Source organism: Sinocyclocheilus grahami, unplaced genomic scaffold (genome assembly GCF_001515645.1).
Source record: "Sinocyclocheilus grahami isolate Dianchi unplaced genomic scaffold, SAMN03320097.WGS_v1.1 scaffold188.1, whole genome shotgun sequence".
NCBI classification, from domain to species: Eukaryota; Metazoa; Chordata; class Actinopteri; order Cypriniformes; family Cyprinidae; genus Sinocyclocheilus; species Sinocyclocheilus grahami.
Window position 1 is genome coordinate 921,471 of NW_015505367.1, and position 17,791 is coordinate 939,261.

At 37.5% G+C, this 17,791-nt stretch overlaps 3 protein-coding genes across 3 annotated transcripts in view; all 3 read left to right on the plus strand.

The window, feature by feature from the left end:
- abca4a (ATP-binding cassette, sub-family A (ABC1), member 4a) overlaps positions 1 to 6,394 on the plus strand; it is a 19,693-nt gene extending 13,299 nt beyond the window's left edge. The window contains exons 3-7 of the mRNA XM_016284816.1: positions 2,421 to 2,514; positions 2,673 to 2,814; positions 3,144 to 3,283; positions 5,227 to 5,354; positions 6,209 to 6,394. Coding sequence (XP_016140302.1) covers positions 2,421 to 2,514; positions 2,673 to 2,814; positions 3,144 to 3,283; positions 5,227 to 5,354; positions 6,209 to 6,394 — 690 coding nt within the window. The remainder of the gene's footprint in view (positions 1 to 2,420; positions 2,515 to 2,672; positions 2,815 to 3,143; positions 3,284 to 5,226; positions 5,355 to 6,208) is intronic.
- Positions 6,395 to 8,588: 2,194 nt separating this feature from the next.
- LOC107594681 (retinal-specific ATP-binding cassette transporter-like) lies at positions 8,589 to 12,962 on the plus strand. Its single transcript, XM_016284817.1, has 3 exons — positions 8,589 to 8,621; positions 10,229 to 10,318; positions 12,708 to 12,962. Exons 1-3 carry the CDS (start codon positions 8,589 to 8,591, stop codon positions 12,960 to 12,962), a joined length of 378 nt encoding a protein of 125 aa, XP_016140303.1.
- A 249-nt stretch (positions 12,963 to 13,211) lies between these two features.
- LOC107594682 (retinal-specific ATP-binding cassette transporter-like) lies at positions 13,212 to 15,864 on the plus strand. Its single transcript, XM_016284818.1, has 4 exons — positions 13,212 to 13,470; positions 13,602 to 13,741; positions 15,025 to 15,141; positions 15,613 to 15,864. The coding sequence occupies exons 1-4, from the start codon at positions 13,212 to 13,214 to the stop codon at positions 15,835 to 15,837; spliced, it is 741 nt and encodes a 246-aa protein (XP_016140304.1). The 3' UTR covers positions 15,838 to 15,864.
- The last annotated feature ends 1,927 nt before the right edge of the window (positions 15,865 to 17,791 follow it).

A 17,791-nucleotide genomic window follows, 5' to 3' on the forward strand; every position in this document is an offset into this window, starting at 1 on the left:
CGCGTACTTCCATGTTTCGATCCTTCCGTGCCACAGGCCATTCCTGCAGTTTGCGTTCGAGGGGCAGTCATACCAGTACAAGGTCCTTCCCTTCGGGCTGTCCCTGTCGCCCCGTGTCTTTACGAAAGTTACTGAGGGAGCCCTTGTTCCCATGAGAGAACAGGGCATTCACATTCTCAACTACCTCGACGATTGGCTCATACTCGCTCAGTCTCAGGATCAGTTGTGCGAGCACAGGGACTTGGTGCTTTCACACCTCAGCCTGTTGGGCCTTCGGGTCAACTGGGAAAAGAGCAAACTCTCCCCAACGCAGAGGATCTCTTTTCTCGGTATGGAGTTGTTACCGGACATACCGGAGTGCCCCTGGAGCAGGTCTCCAGGCATGCTGTGGTTTGCACGGATGCCTCAACCACCGGCTGGGGGGCCATGTACAACGGGCTTGCAGTGTCAGGGGTTTGGACAGGGCCCCAACTGCACTGGCACATCAACTGCCTCGAGTTGCTGGCAGTGCACCTTGCCCTGGGCCGTCTCAAAGGGCGCTTACGAGGCAAGCATGTACTGGTCCGCACGGACAACACAGCGGCCGTTGCGTACATCAACCGACAAGGTGGTCTGCGCTCCCATCGCTTATCGCAACTCGCCGGCTACGAGACACGCCTACGCTTTGAAGTGGAACCTGTTCGTTGAGTGGTGTTCTTCTCGCCGAGAAGACCCCCGGAGATGCCCGATCGGAGTTGTGCCGTCCTTTTTGCAGCAAGGGCTGGAGCGAAGGCTGTCTCCCTCCTCCCTTAAAGTTTATGTCGCCACAATCGCTGCTAATCACGACCCCGTAGAAGGGAGGTCGTTGGGGAAGCATGACTTGGTCGTTAGGTTCCTTAAGGGGGCGAGAAGGTTAAATCCTCCACGGCCCCCCTCTATACCCTCTTGGGACCTGAGTCTGGTGCTCACGGCACTACAGCAGGGCCCATTTGAGCCTTTGCAGGCGGTGGGGCTGAAGTTCCTTTCAATGAAGACTTTGCTCCTGCTGGCATTGGCCTCCATCACGAGGATAGGGGACCTGCACGCATTTTCGGTCAACGATTCATGCCTAGAGTTCGGGCCGGTTGATTCCCAGGTAACCCTGAGGCCCCGACCCGGCTACATGCCCAAGGTTCCCGCTACTCCCTTCAGGGATCAGGTGGTGAACTGCAGGCCCTGGCCTACGCCAAAAAGTAGGGGCGTAGATGGCTCCCACAGTACACTGGAAGGGGCGGTAGCTGTGGCCTTTTGGTAGGATCCCAATTCGTCGGTCCTCCGACGTGACGTCGCCACAGCTCCTGTACCACCGCTGAGCGGCCGGGTCACCGGCTCGGCTCCTCAGCGAAAACCTGAATATGCACTGCATCTGCTGCCTACTTATACTCACGCTGTGATCAGCAGCAGCTGGATGCAATAATCGCATGCCAATGTGCATTGGCTCGTTTAGTTTACACTCGAAGTAGATTGGTCCCTCTAAGCGAGATCCCAATTAGTCTGTCCTCCGACATGACGTCTCCATTCCCTCCTTCAGGGAACGAGGGTTACATACGTAACCGAGACGTTCTTTAAGGTTCATGCATTATTTATGCACATGGAACAATATTTATAACATGGAACAATAATTTAATACAACATTTATCTAGGCCCATACATTTCCTTTAATTCTGTGTTAATTATTACAAAAGCTGCTTGTTTTAAAACATCCTTTTTTATTAATAGAAACTGAGTGTGTTGATAAAACAATAAATTATAGAAATCGATACAATAATTGTTGAGAATGGGGGAAAAATAAGATTCAGTTTACATCTTAATTGTATGTTTTTGACATTTTAATTTTGATTGAGATAGTTTTAGTATATTAATTTGTACAACTTGAAATGTTATAAATGCATTAACATGTAGAAATTCACAGTGAACTACATTAAAGGAATAGTTCACCCCAAAATGAAAATTTTGCCATCATTTACTCACCCTCATGTCGTTCCAAACCTGTATAAGTTTCTTTCTTATGTTGAACACAAAAGAAGATATTTGGAAGAATTTTGAAGAACCAAACAGATGTTGGTCCCCATTGACTTAGAAAGAAATACTATGGAAGTCAATGGGTACCATAAACTCTTTCATTACCAGCATTCTTCAAAATATCTTCTTTTATGTTCAACATAAGAAAGAAGCTCTTACAGGTTTGGAACGACATGAGGGCAAGTAAATGATGACAAAATGTTCATTTTTGGGTGTACTATCCCTCTAATAAATGCTGTAGAAAAGTACTGTTTATTACTGTTGGTTCATGGTATGCAACTTGAGCTTTTTTGTAAAGTGTTGTTTTCATCATTACTAAAATCCTACGTCCAGATCTGACATGTTTCTGAACAAACCGCTCTCTTGTCACTTGCACACAGATTCGCTTCCTGGTTGAGATTCTGTGGCCTGTGTTTTTATTCATTGGACTTGTGTGGCTACGAAGAGCCAATCCTCTGTATCGCCAACATGAATGTAAGAATAAACATTATAGTATCGTTACTTTAGGTTGTACAATTTCACACTCTCAGCCAGCTATTGATAATGGTATTCAGAAAAACAAGACAGCTTGAAAGTTCATTAGCATCTGTGTGAGGTGCCTGAGGACTTACTCATCATATCTGTAAATGCAGGTCATTTTCCCAGCAAGGCTATGCCCTCAACGGGAATCCTGCCTTGGATTCAAGGGATTTTCTGCAATGCTAATAACCCATGTTTTCGCCATCAAACTCGAGGAGAGTCGCCTGGGGTCGTTTCCAACTACCACAACTCCATGTGAGTCAGACGCTCCTTCACATCTCAAATCTGAAAGATTTTCCTAGCTTGCACATTTTGTGTTGTAGGCGTCCAGAAATATTCCTCTGACACAATTCAGTTAGGAGGAAAAATTACTCTTCCAGTGCAGAGGAGTTTTGCAGGACATCCAACGGCTCGATAACCAACAGTTGGGATTGTAAATTTAGTCTTATCGCATTATAGATACACTTTTTTTTTTCAAGTTCATACCGGAAAATGTTGGGAGATGTTTGTCTTTAATGGACTAAGTTAGTTTGAATCCAAGTTCCAGTTTATTGTTGTTGCTCATTTCTTTCTATCCTCTTTAGACTGGCACGGTTTTACCAAGATTCACAGGAGCTGCTGTTCAATGACACTGAGTTCCGTCAGCTCGGCCGTCTGTGGCATGAAGCCACCGTCTTGAGCAACTTCATGGAGACGCTACGCACCAATCCTGCTCTGGTGACAGGTATGTAGGGCAGGGGGAGCATGTGCTGTCTGACCCATTAACCCGGCCCTCAGAGGAACTGATGGGACCTCTTTAATGGATCTGAGTGATGGATGGAGAGAGTGGGCATTTCCTCTCTTGTACTTCCACTCCCCTCATACCTGTTTCCTTTTCCTGTGCCCTCCCTGACTAGTCCAGGGCGAACCTAAGTCTAAGAACCAAAATCTTAATATATGGAGATAATTTTTAAATAGGACACATTCTCATATCAGCATATTTTGTTTGTCCTGTAAAATATACTTCTAGCCGTGAGTTAGCCATAAAATCAGAGGGAAATGATTTCTCATGTCATACGGAACCTGTATGACTTTCCTTCCACTGTGGAACATGAGGTGAAATTTTGTTAAATATCCTGGCTGCTCTTTTTAATATAATTACACTACTGTTCAGAAGTTTGGGGTCAGTAAGATTTATTTATTTATTTTTATTATTCTTTTTTATATTTTTGGAAGTCTCTTATATTCACCAAGGCTGCATTTTTTTTAATTCAAAAACACAGTAAAAAGAGTAATTTTGTCAATTATTATTATTACAATCTATAATATAAATTAAAATGTAATGTACTCCTGTGTTTTTTTTTTAAAGCAGCCACATTTTTTAGTGTCACATGATCTATCAGAAATCATTCTAATATGCTGGTTCGCTGCTCAAAAAACATTTTATTATTATTTTTTTATTATTATCAGTGTTGAAAACATTTGTGCTGCTTAATATTTTTGTGGAAACCTGTAACACAGTTTTTCAGGATTCTTAAAATGTTTAAAAGAACAGCATTAACATACGTTGTTAAATCTTGTTTAAACAATGTAAAAGAATTACTGTCATTTTTAGCAAATGACACATTTTTATCAAACCAAACCATAACAAACAAAACCAAAATGGTCACACTTTATTTTAAGGTCCAATTCTCACCATTAACAAACTATTAACTACAAAATTTTGCAGTAAATTTATCAGTAAACTCCTAATTTAATACTTATTAATAGTTAGTAATATAGTTTGTTAAGTTTAGATATTGAGTAGGATTAGGGATGTCGAATATGCTCATGTAGAATATGTGCTTTATAAGTACTAATAAATAACCAATATAATAATAGGCATGCTAATAAGCAACCAAATAATAGTGAGAATTGGTCCCTACACTGAAGTGTTACCAACAAAAGAAAACAACAACAAAACAAAACAAAAAGTAAGTCTTGCACCACAAACTTTTTTATGGGAGTATTGATAGAAATGTTCAAGTACCAATTAGGACCAAAAACTTTTTCAGTTGTCATCACATCATCATTTACACCTTTTTAAGTCATAGTTTAATATTTGTAAAATATTTATTTTCATATTGTCAACCAAAAGGACAGCCCTGTAGTTTACCTCTGAACACCTTTAACTGGAGTTGGTTAGTTGAGCACTTTCTCCACACACGACTCTCATGTCGTGACCTTTCAGCACACCAGAGTCCTGTTGAGCGACAAAGCTTTCAGAAAAGAATTCAGTAATCAAGTGATCCATTCAAGCACTTTGTTAGCACAGTTTGTCCTATAAATGAATATATGTCAAAGTCATTACACGCTGGTCAGCACACTTCTGCAGTGTTAAGAGTGCTTCATTTAAGAAGGAGTGGAATGCATTCTTCCATTTTGCCGATAGGCCAGAAATAGGGAATATTTGTATTTGTTTACTTGCGTCTCAAGTAAAGCTTTAAAGGATTTAGTTTTTTTTTTTGATGATTTCAAATAAGTCCAACAAACTTGACAACCATTTGACTTAGGCTTACACATAGCAACCAAAACAGCGGTGAGTTTTGCACGGACACACATTTTCTTACATGTGACACATTTTTTTATCATTTTCTTACATGATGTTATTTTTCCCTCCACGTCCTTTCCTTTCCTTTGTGCCATCAGGTAAAGGACTGAAGGTAGAGCACATTCTGAAGGACGACGAGGGTCTAACGTCATTCCTGCTGCGGGACGCTGGGCTTTCAGAGGTTGTGGTGTATGATCTTACAAATGCACAAGTGCGGATGGAGCAAGTACGTTACTGCAAATTTGGCTTTTTAGGCAACTGCTTTTTAAAAAAGCACATTAGCTTCCTTCTCTTGTGAGCCATTTGTTTTCATAAATGCTTTAACAGCTTCCACTGCAAGCAGAATCCTGTCACACAGTCACATCCTCAAACTCTCCTTTGGGGATTTACTAGATGTTTCCAGCAAAATCTAGTGGATTCATGTGGTGTTTTGTGGTGTTAACAGTCACTAAGAGTCCTTCCTGAGTTTGTATGTCAGTGTCTTCGTGACATGCGTCTTCTTTTGTTTCACGCTGGCCTCTCACACACAGATTAATTTATGGTGTAGCCCATTGTCTCAGTGATTCAAGCACTCTTAAGTAGGCTGCTTTGATCCTACACAACGTATTGGGAAACACACCATAAATAATGTATAGATATTTCCAAATGCCTGTATTTGAATGATTTCTTAAAGACAAATTTAAGACACTTTTTGATGAGTCAGACCAGATCGTAAGCCATCTGAAGATTAATTTTTTTATTTCTGCAAGAACATGCTGAGACAGTTGTTTTTGATCTTGTAACTAGATTACTACTCTAAAAAACACAAATGAGATAATATCCAATTTATTTTCGTTCAGACAGCAGATTACATATAGAGCAAATATAACCAAAGTCTGAGAAAAAAAACCCAGTAATCTCATATATGTCCTCTAGAGTGTCAAAAACATCTTAGCAATGTTTCACATTGTGCTCAGATTCGCCAAGATACCAAACTCTGCAGTCAAAAGTCAGAAATTTCAAAGATTTTTCACCAAATTCTTCCAAAACATGGACATGCTGAACTACTTCTTCATTAACAATCATCTCCTGTGTTTCCAGTTTGCATATGGAGTCCCAGATCTGACTCTGAAAGAGATCGCCTGCAGTCAGGCTCTTCTGGAGCGATTCCTCATCTTCCCCAGTCGCGGAGGGCTGTATGGGGTCCACAATGCCATGTGTGCCCTTTCCCAGCAACGGCTGCAGAAGATCGAGGACGTAATACTGTACAGTCATGCATTTGTGTGAAGCCCTAGTGTTATCTTACCAGTAGGTCTTTTGGAGTAGGATACATTCATACTGAACTGACACGAAGCAGATATCATAATTGTGAACTAATTCAATCATGAGCTTGTCAGCATCACTTCTTAATTATTAACATTTTAAGTGAATTTTCAATTTTATTATTATTCTATGTTTAAGTTTGAACATCCATCCTTTGGTAAGAGTAGTAGTCACAATTTCAACCTGTAGCCGACTAGTGTTATTTTACCAGTAGGTCTTTTGGAGTAGGATACATTCATACTGAACTGACACGAAGCAGATATCATAATTGTGAACTAATTCAATCATGAGCTTGTCAGCATCACTTCTTAATTATTAACATTTTTAAATGAATTTTCATTTTTGTTATTATTCTATGTTTAAGTTTGAACATCCATCCTTTTGTAAGAGTAGTAGTCACAATTTTAAAATGTAGCCGACTTATTTGGGGGATATCAAATTCATAAATGAGTTTCCACAAAGAGCCCAATTGTTCACTTTTAAGACGTTACTGTTGTGATTAGTAATTAATTGGTTATTCTTTATTAACTGGTCATAGTTCACAAGTAGTTCTCAATGAGGATATTTTTGTTTAATAATTATCAAATATCTAATAAGGAACTACCTTTGTCCTAAATTTTCTACTACTTACTGCTTAGTTAATCTCGCTTCTCTATTAGTTAATAGTATTAAGTTAAGTGTTAATGTAGTACTACCTATTACTTCCTGCATAGTTACTTGTTAACAACGGACCATTATTCTAAAGTGTTACAACAATGAACTGTTCCATTTATACACTTATTTTCACATAGCTATGAGAAGCGCTATACATGGACGCGCTTGCGGTTGCCATACTGTATTAAACCTTTAGTCAGCTTTAAATAAAACCATATATTTTAAAAGATAACAGAAGCAGTAGCATTTACAAATAACAGCAAATTTAAAAGTATGAGACAACAACAATCAAAAAACATACCATTATGAGCTATGCTTGCACAGGGTCTGCACGTTCCTCTTCACTAATATCCTCTGCGTCTCAATCGGGCTCAAACTGATAAGCAATATAGACGACGCCATTGTTTACAATACAACCTGAGCACATGCCACTGAGGTGAGGGGCAGGACATTCAGACGTGCACTAGAGGCGGTTTAGCCAATCACAACACACTGGGCCAGCTAACCAATCTGAGCCCATCACATATTTCTGAGGGAGGGGCTTCGTAAAAGCAGGAAATGATCAGCGTGTTTATGGGAGAAGGGACAGAGAGGTGTAGAATAAAGGTAAATTATGTAAAAAATTATGTTTTTTTTAAACGAAGCATTTACACATGTTAGACTGCACCCCATAAACACAATCAAGCCTAGAAAAAAAACTGTAAACCACCTCTTTAACTTATATTTAGCAAAGCCCTGCTAAATTGATCAAGTATAACAGTAAAGACATTTGTAATGTAAAAAGTACTGCTTTTATTGTATTTTTATCAAACTTTTGAATGACAGTGTATATTTTGACAGGATTTTTAAAAATAATTTGACACTAAATTACACTACACTCTTAAAAATAAAGGTGCTTCACGATGCCATAGAAGAACCTTTTTCTCTAAATGGTTCCATAAAGAACCTTTAACATCTGAAGAACCTTTCTGTTTCACAAGAGGTTCTTTGTGGCCAAAGAAGGTTCTTCAGATTATAAAAAGGTAAGAAAGAGACTGTTCTTTAAAGAACCTTTGACTGAATGTTTCTGTTTAACCAAAAATGGCTCTTCTATGGCATCGCTGCATGTGAAGAACCATTTAAGCACCTTTATTTTTAAGAGTGTATCATTATAATAACTTACATTTCTAAATATAATAGAGTAGTTATAAAATTGAATAGTTAGGCTATTTTATACATTTTATAGATTTAGAACAGTTCAACTGTAACCCAGTTGTGGGTCCAGCTCATAAATTGTTCTTAGATTTTGAAATGTCTCTAAATGGACACTGCAGAGAAAACCAGTCAATTTTGTTGCAGAGAAAGTTGAAACATATTTCATACAGATTGGAAATATTTAGCTTAGATTCAACAGTAAATCATTATGTTCTCCACTGTAGTACGCAGTATACAGTAGCTGTACGCATTATGGAAAAGCTGTTCTAAACACATCATAAGTGTTTGCTGGTGGTGCACTAAACTAAGAATGCGGATCATGAGCCAGACCTACTTACCTGTTGTTAGATTTTAGAAGGCCTATGAATACCACTGCTGAAACAACACTACTTATAAGTCTCTCTCTCTCTCTGTCTGTGAGGTTTACTCAGGGTTAGATTAAAGCAGATGGTAGCGTTAGCATGATGACACACTGCTTGACCTCATTTACTAATGAGATTAAAGAAGACACTCCCTCAGGTGATGAGGACAGCTGAGAAAGCAGTTTCTGTTCTTTATGCAGTTTTGCATTCTCTCGTGATAATGTTCACGTTTCGGGGAAAAAGTTTCTGCTCATCTTGCATCTCTCTACTTGTGTCTTTAGAGACCATATCACTGTACAGTGATTAAACACAGTCATTAAAAATTAGCTTTCATCTGCTTCAGAATTTCATAAGCCCAGTGCTTTTAAGTCAACATGGGACTCTGATCGCAATCTACTTTACTTCTGTAATAGTTCAGACTGAAACAAGATAATCGCAACATTTAGGGTGGGAGTTTATTCTTTGGGTGTTTGATTGGATGGTGAAAAGTGGACTTTATGTGCCACAATAAATCAAGAACATTGCTCAGAGAGCTTTTTGGCTTTTGCTTAATATTATCAATTTGCCTGTATTGCCTGTAGTGGTGCCGATAGAAAGTCATTTCAGAGGAAGAGCAAGTTATTATATTTTGATGAATGATTATGAAAACATTTTCCCCCTTTAGAGTAACATGTACCTATTAATCATTTGCAGTAAAATGGAACATGTTCCCCCCTCTTTTGTAAAATTTACTTTCTTTTTTTTTTCTCCAAAGCACAGATATTCAAAACATTTAAATGTTCAGGAGACTGTGTAGTTTAGAAATTGTGTTTAGCATCCATTTGCAAAATAAATTTATATTTTTGTCCAGCAAGGATGCATTAAATTGATCAACAGTAAATACACTTATGTCACAAAAGATTTCTTATTAACTTTTTATTCAACGAAGATCCTAAAACAAAATCAGTTTTCACAAAAATATTAAACAGTACAACTGTTTTCAACATTGATAATAATAAGAAATGTTTCTTGAGCACCAAATCATAATATTAGAGTGCGACACTGAAGACTGGAGTAAAGGCTGCTGAAAATTCAGCTTTGCCATCACAGGGGGAAAAATACATTAAAATATATACAAATTAAAAATCATAATAAAATTATATTAAAAAATAAATTGTATTACATTACATATAAAAATAAATAAATAAAAAATAGTAATAATTCAAATATAAAATTGTGTTATTTTTAGTAACTGTGTTGCTAAAACGTTATTTTTGCAATAATATAACTGCAATAATATCTCACATTATTTCTATTTTTCTGTAGTTTTGATTAAATAAATAAATGCAGCCTCGGTGAGCATAAGAGACTACTTTCAAAAACATTTTAAAAAATCTTACTGACTTTTTAACAGTTTTTAATTTTAGTATTTAAATCATAATGTAAAGGTATTAAAAACATGTTTAGAATGATGTACTCAAATGAATGAAATCAGTATTTGACTACATTCTATTTCTACTTGGTTTGTGCACATTTGTGGTCATTAATATGCTTCACAAACTGTAAGGTTAATATGAACTCAAATGTCTCTCTTTCTGTCTGTGTTCAGTTGCCCATGGTGCTGGATAGCCACACGACCGGGATAGACCTGCAGTTCTGGGGTCGAGTGCTTTCAGCATTGTCCGACAAGCTTCAGGAGGTACGGGAAAGCTTGAGAAAGCTCAGTTCCTCTCCCCCTTTTAAGACCATTATTTTAGCATCCAGGAAGCTCCACACTTCCCTTCAGCTCTTCAAAAAGCTCTATGAGAGACATTAGGAAAGTGTGTGTGTGTTACAGATCATTTTTGTCTATCACATAAACCTCAGTTTCTTTATTAAATCACCATAACCTCATTTTGTGTGCTTTATGAGGACAGAAAGTGTTTATATGACCAGTTCATGCATGTGTATCATCACTCCTGTTTCACAAATATGTGAAAGTGCATTCCACTGAGGTCACATCCTGTAGGTGGAGTACATTTCTTTCCCTTTTGCTCGGGTGACAGAAATCCTGGCCAACTAATGCTATCACCCATCACTAAATCAGTATGAATGTGTATAAATGGGAAGTAGGGAGGTAAAGTGTTAGTTTAGTGGAGGTTGAGCAATGACTCATTCCTCCTGCTGAAAGCCTCTATGGAAATCTTCGCCACTTATCTTGACCTGGTTTGACTTATTTTGGCTCTCATGGTGTGCATTAGAGTTCATGACCCACTGAAGAGTGCTGGATCTCACGTTCACCCCGATAATCGGCTGGCCTCGTATTTTGAGAGAGCAGTGATTGTTAGGCTTTGTGGTTCAGTCTGTGTGAAATACACAAAAAAGATATTTTAAAGAATGTTGAATCTGTTTTTGTCTGTACAATGAAAGTCAATGGGGTTCAAAACAACACTGGACATTGTATGGACAAAAACATCTTTATTTCTATACAGAGTTTACCAGTTGTTCATGCACATGGCTGAGTTAAAATGGGATTAAATGCAAACCTGGTTCTTACCTTATTTTTACCTCCAGGATGCCAAATTCAGCCACAACTGTGCTTTAGGGTTGATTTAGGGATATCCTCTTCAAGGATGTGCGTCTTTAGGTTGCCACGTTGTTGTGTTTTGAGAATAGTTTCTGGCATATAAAACATGTAAACCTGGATAGAGAGGTTCAGACGAGGCTGGTCAAACAATTTGGGGACATAAACATAACTCTTGCCTTAAAAGTGTGCAGGGCTGTTTTATTCAAAAATATTGTGATATTATTCTAAACTGTGCTGTTATTCTAAAATAAAGTAATAATCCCCAAGAAGCCATGGTTTACAGTGAATTTATAACAGCTAAGGGGCTTTGTTAGGCACGACCCCCTTAGCTGTTATAAATTCACTGTAAACCACGTCTTATTGCTTATATAAAACAGCTATTCTATATACGTATTAAGGTTTCACAAAATAAAACAGAGCAAATAAAGTGAAATGATATTAATAAACACAGTATTTTTCCACCAAACAATGTAGTTCCTCAGAAACAGTTGTGGTTGCATCAAAGTGGTTGCCAAGGACAAGGGCAACCTCTGTTTACACAGAGTAAACAAAGGTGTATGTTTGTAGAGTAATTTACAACAGCTTCGAACGCGGCTCAGCCAATCAGAATCAAGGACCGGAACTATCCGTTTTATAAAATTAAGTATAAAGAATGAATAGGTACACTACCGTCGGTAAAAAATTTTTTTATGTATTTGAAAATGTTTTGTTTTTTTGATAAAAACTACAGTAAAACAGTGCAATTTTATTGAAATTTTATTACATTTATTATTACAATTATTACAATTTTACTGCAATTTAAAATACTGTAACTGTTTTCAAATTGAATATATTTTATTTTTTTATTATTAATGTTGCAAACCATTGTGTTGCTTAGTATTTTCTGGAAACCGTGATACATTTTTACAGTATATTTTGATGAATAGAAAGTTTAAAAGAACAGCATTTACTGTTAAGGAAATTGAAATATTTTGCAACATTACAAATTACTTTATTGTCACTTTTGATCAATTTGATGAATACAATTTCTATAAAATTAATTTCTTTAAAAAAAATTAATCTTTTCTGATTCCAAATTTTTGAATGGTAGTGTCTATCCGTTATATTTAGCTTTATATTATAAGTCTTCTCATGTAAGAGTGGTGTTATCAGTCATAATGGCTTGCATCCTTAAAGAAATAGTTAACACAAATGTTCTCTGAGCATTTATTACTCTCAGGTTGCTTAAAACCTGTTTGTTTGTTTTTTTCTTTGAATAACTAAAGGAGATGTTCAGCAGAATGTCCAAGTTGCTATTTCCCATCAAATGAAAGTAGTTGGTGACTCAAGCTCAAAAAGTTCTTTAAAGCATTCTAATATTATCATATGATTTGTAGTGAAAATCTTGACTTCCTCCAGCTATCATGCCCTGATGCATTTAAGGACCATTCATAAATTAACATACTGTAGCTGCTAAGTATAGTTTATTTTTAAAATCAGGCTGTAAAAGTTTATATTTACTAAAATGGCCTTCCTCTCACAGCTTGTGGAGAGGCCCAGCTCCCAGGACTTGATGCGGGTTATGTACTCCATCTTCCAGTCCGGGGGTCCCTCGTCCTTAAGTCAGCTGATGTCCACTGTATCGGATCTCTTCTGCGGATACCCAGAGGGTGAGATCACCCGGGTCTTCTCCTTTAATTGGTATGAGGACAACAACTACAAGGCTTTCCTAGGCATCAACAGCTCCAGAGGACACGACAGCTACACCTATGACACGACAGCAAGTGATTTTCTTTGAATAACTAAAGGAGATGTTCAGCAGAATGTCCAAGTTGCTATTTCCCATCAAATGAAAGTAGTTGGTGACTCAAGCTCAAAAAGTTCTTTAAAGCATTCTAATATTATCATATGATTTGTAGTGAAAATCTTGACTTCCTCCAGCTATCATGCCCTGATGCATTTAAGGCCCATACATAAATTAACATACTGTAGCTGCTATGTATAGTTTATTTTTAAAATCAGGCTGTAAAAGTTTATATTTACTAAAATGGCCTTCCTCTCACAGCTTGTGGAGAGGCCCAGCTCCCAGGACTTGATGCGGGTTATGTACTCCATCTTCCAGTCCGGGGGTCCCTCGTCCTTAAGTCAGCTGATGTCCACTGTATCGGATCTCTTCTGCGGATACCCAGAGGGTGAGATCACCCGGGTCTTCTCCTTTAATTGGTATGAGGACAACAACTACAAGGCTTTCCTAGGCATCAACAGCTCCAGAGGACACGACAGCTACACCTATGACACGACAGCAAGTGAGAGCTATTGATCTGTCTGTTCTGTTGATTTCACTTTTTTCTCTCTTTCACTTTCGCTTTGTTCTAATTTCTCTTTTCACTTTCTTTTTCTTGCTCTGTTTCTCTTTCACTCTCTCTTTGGCCCACAGCTCCATTTTGTAATGCATTGATGCAGAACCTAGAGTCGAACCCTGTTATGAAAATCATGTGGAATTCAGTGAAGCCTCTGGTGATGGGGAAGATCCTCTACACCCCAGACTCCCCAGCTGTCAGAAAGATATTAAAAAGTGTAAGATACAAATATCCAAATGTCTTGTAACCACTGACAATCAAACCATACACTACATACACATGTTTGGGGTGTCGGTAAGATTTTTAAAATGTTTTTAGAAGTTGTCACTTATGCTCACCATGCATTTATTTGATCAAAAATACAGTAAAAGCTGTAATATTGTGAAATATTATTACAATTTAAAGTAGCGGTTTTCTATTTTCTTTTTCTTGCTCTGTTTCTCTTTCACTCTCTCTTTGGCCCACAGCTCCATTTTGTAATGCATTGATGCAGAACCTAGAGTCGAACCCTGTTATGAAAATCATGTGGAATTCAGTGAAGCCTCTGGTGATGGGGAAGATCCTCTACACCCCAGACTCCCCAGCTGTCAGAAAGATATTAAAAAGTGGCTACTTTCACACATGCACTGTCTTGTAACCACTGACAATCAAACCATACACTACATACACATGTTTGGGGTGTCGGTAAGATTTTTAAAATGTTTTTAGAAGTTGTCACTTATGCTCACCATGCATTTATTTGATCAAAAATACAGTAAAAGCTGTAATATTGTGAAATATTATTACAATTTAAAGTAGCGGTTTTCTATTTTTATATATTTTAACATGTTATTAATTCCTGTGATGGCAAAACTGAATTTTCATAAGCCATTTCTCAAATCTTCAGTGTCATATGATTCCGAAATCATTCTAATATGCTGATTTGGTGCTCAAGAAATGTTTCTTATTACTATCATGTTGATAAACAGTTGCACTGTTTAATATTTTTTATCATGGAAACCATGATACATTTTTCAGATTCTTTGAAAGCTCAAAAGAACAACATTTATATGAAATACAAATAAATACAATCTTACGAATGTCTTTTCTGTCACTTTTGATCAGTTTAATGCAACCTTACTGAAAAAAGTAACTGATAGTAACTTCAGTAACTGAAGTGACCAATCCCACAATTTTGACCACCATTGAAAATGCTACTTTTTCTTTAATGACAGCAGCACTCGAACTCCACAAATTTGTGCAAAACCTGAATATCATGTTCTCCAGCATTATTTGAGATGATCCAAAGAGCATATTGTGTGCTTCAATTAAATTATGTGTGTCAAGGCTACACTTATATTTTTTTCCATCTGGATTGTTGTTTTTGTTTCAATGAGCTGGAACATTGCTGAGTCAGTTGTTTTGTTATTGTGCATCCCTGTAGACAGGTTAAGGTGCCCTGTACATATACAGTGTGATGCTGACAATCCATATGAATTTGTGTGTGTATGTTTTGTCCAGGCCAACACTACTTTTGAGGAGCTAGAGAGGTTGCAGAAAATGGGGAAGGTCTGGGAAGAGGTGGGTCCGCAGCTCTGGGAATTCTTTCAGAACAGCGTTCAAATGAACATGATACGGGTAATGTATCTGTTTCTTTTCATCTCATACACACATGCACACACACCTCCCTTTATCCCTTCACATGCCACATTATTCCAATAATCTCCTGAATATACAATCCACTGTCCTCCTTTGGTCTCTGTGTAATCTGTCATGAGATTAGGTTGTTATATTTTATTATCTGTCATGATACGTATCTATAAGTGATTTAATTCTTAAATACTGTCTTTGTATACACTACAGTTAAAATATTTGGGTCTGTAAGAATTTTTTGTAAGAAATTAAATTAAGCAAGGATGCATTACATTGATCAAAGGTTACAGTAAAAACAATTATAATGTTACAAAAGATTTCTATTTCAAATGAATGCCGTTCTTTTGAACTTTCTATTAATCAAAGTAAAACAAAAAAATGTATTGTGGTTTCCACAAAAACTAAGCAGCACAACCGTTTTCACAACTGTCTCTCTCTCTTTCCAACCCACTGCAGGACACACTTAGAAACCCCACAGTGATGGACTTTTTGGACAGGCGTCTTAAAGAAACACAGTTGTCCTCCAAAGACATCCTTAACTTCCTGCACAATGGCCCAGAGCAGGACAGATATATGAACATGACAAACTTTGACTGGAGAAACGTCTTTAGTCTGGCTGATCAGGTTATTCGTATGTTCAACCGGTACAGTGAGGTAAGGGCAGTCATCAATTCAATTTAGGTTTAGGGATAAGTTAGTTAGAACTGACAAAAATGGCATTTAGTAAATGTACTCTTTTAAAACACCTCACGTTTCCTTTAGAACCGAACCAGATGATATTTTAGTAGTCTGAATGACATGTAAAAACATTTTATGCAAACATATCTTGTTTGAAACCAGTTTCAGCATTTTTCAGCTTACAAACACTTCCACAAGTGGAGTGTGCATTTAAAACCAAAATGAATGTTATTTAGCACTGTAATATATTATTTTGGCACATAACTTTACAATGACTCTTTCTGCAGTTGTTCCACCCGTAGGTGGTGACAAGTGACTGTCTGTCATTAAACTGATTTGTTTAAAAACACTGGAGTGAAACAATCATTTGTTCCACAGACAAAAACACTGATTCATTCTGGAACAAAACAAAAATTCATTCAACAGATTCATTCAAAAACACTGATTCATTCTAGATCAAAACAATAATTTACTCAACAGATTTGTTCAAAATACTGATTCATTCTAGAATTAAACAATTTACTCAATAAATTTGTTCAAAAACACTGATTTATTCAAGATTAAAACAATAATTTACTCAACAGACTTGTTCAGAAACACTTATTCAATCTAGATCAAAATAATAATTCATTCAGCAGATTCATTCAAAAACACTGATTCATTCTAGATCAAAACAATAATTTACTCAACAAATTTATTCAAAAACACTGATTCATTCTGGAACAAAACAATAATCAATTCAACAGATTCATTCAAAAACACTGATGCATTCCAGATCAAAACAAAAATTCACACAACAGATTTGTTCAAAAACACTGATTCATTCTTGATCAAAACAATACTTTACTCGACAGATTTGTTCAAAAACACTGATTCATTTATATCAACACTGATATATTCAAGAGCGAAACAATCCTTCACTCTACAGATTCATTGACAAAACTGATTCATTCTAAAGCAAATGGAGTTAGATAGTGAAAGCAGGAATGAAAGGAATTATAGGAGTGAAAGGATTATTATTTAGCACTGTAATATATTAATATTGGCAAATATTATTTATGATCCATAAATAGAGTCAAAATTAATTTACATCCTTTAACTATGCCCCTAAAGCATTCAGCTCTGTCCCGATTCGGGCTCCAGCCCTTTCCGCAATGTCAAGCGATGCCCCCGTGTTGAGCATCTCCATACAAACCAGCCTATCTGTTCCTCACTTGACAGAATGAGGCTCTTTAGTTCTGAGCACCACAGCTCTCATTCTGCAGAGCGCTGATTGCTCTCAGCACATCACCACAAGAAAGACCACTTAGCATGGCTATATAGAGCCCACCGTGGCCAGATGGAATAGTGAAAGCAGGAATGAAAGGAATTATAGGAGTGAAAGGATTATTATTTAGCACTGTAATATATTAATATTGGCAAATATTATTTATGATCCATAAATAGAGTCAAAATTAATTTACATCCTTTAACTATGCCCCTAAAGCATTCAGCTCTGTCCCGATTCGGGCTCCAGCCCTTTCCGCGATGTCAAGCGATGCCTCCGTGTTGAGCATCTCCATACAAACCAGCCTATCTGTTCCTCACTTGACAGAATGAGGCTCTTTAGCTCTGAGCACCACAGCTCTCATTCTGCAGAGCGCTGATTGCTCTCAGCACATCACCACAAGAAAGACCACTTAGCATGGCTATATAGAGCCCACCGTGGCCAGATGGGTGAAAGGGAAAAGAACAAGCAAGCTGTCAACAGCATGCAGGCCTCTCTATTGTGCGGCTTTGATTAAGTGGGGAGTGGGTGGGAGAGCCACCCTTTGCCAGCACCGTGTTGTTTTTTGTGGACGGGGGGCTTCATTGAGAAACAAGAGGGGCAAATCACTCAGTTTCACTCTGTTACCTCACCTCCCAAGCCATGACCGGCCCCTGTCCCATAAGCCTCTTCCCGCAAATTGATTAGAGT

Excerpts from the sequence above, each read along its gene's own strand:
- LOC107594681 (XM_016284817.1), top strand. The coding sequence starts at position 8,589 with ATGCGGATCATGAGCCAGACCTACTTACCTGTT. Across the intron at positions 8,622-10,228 it reads GCCAGACCTACTTACCTGTT|TTGCCCATGGTGCTGGATAG; the intron begins GTTAGATTTTAG and ends GTCTGTGTTCAG. Across the intron at positions 10,319-12,707 it reads TGTCCGACAAGCTTCAGGAG|CTTGTGGAGAGGCCCAGCTC; the intron begins GTACGGGAAAGC and ends TTCCTCTCACAG.
- LOC107594682 (XM_016284818.1), top strand. The coding sequence starts at position 13,212 with ATGGCCTTCCTCTCACAGCTTGTGGAGAGGCCCAGCTCCCAGGACTTG. Across the intron at positions 13,471-13,601 it reads CACCTATGACACGACAGCAA|CTCCATTTTGTAATGCATTG; the intron begins GTGAGAGCTATT and ends TTTGGCCCACAG. Across the intron at positions 13,742-15,024 it reads TCAGAAAGATATTAAAAAGT|GCCAACACTACTTTTGAGGA; the intron begins GTAAGATACAAA and ends TGTTTTGTCCAG.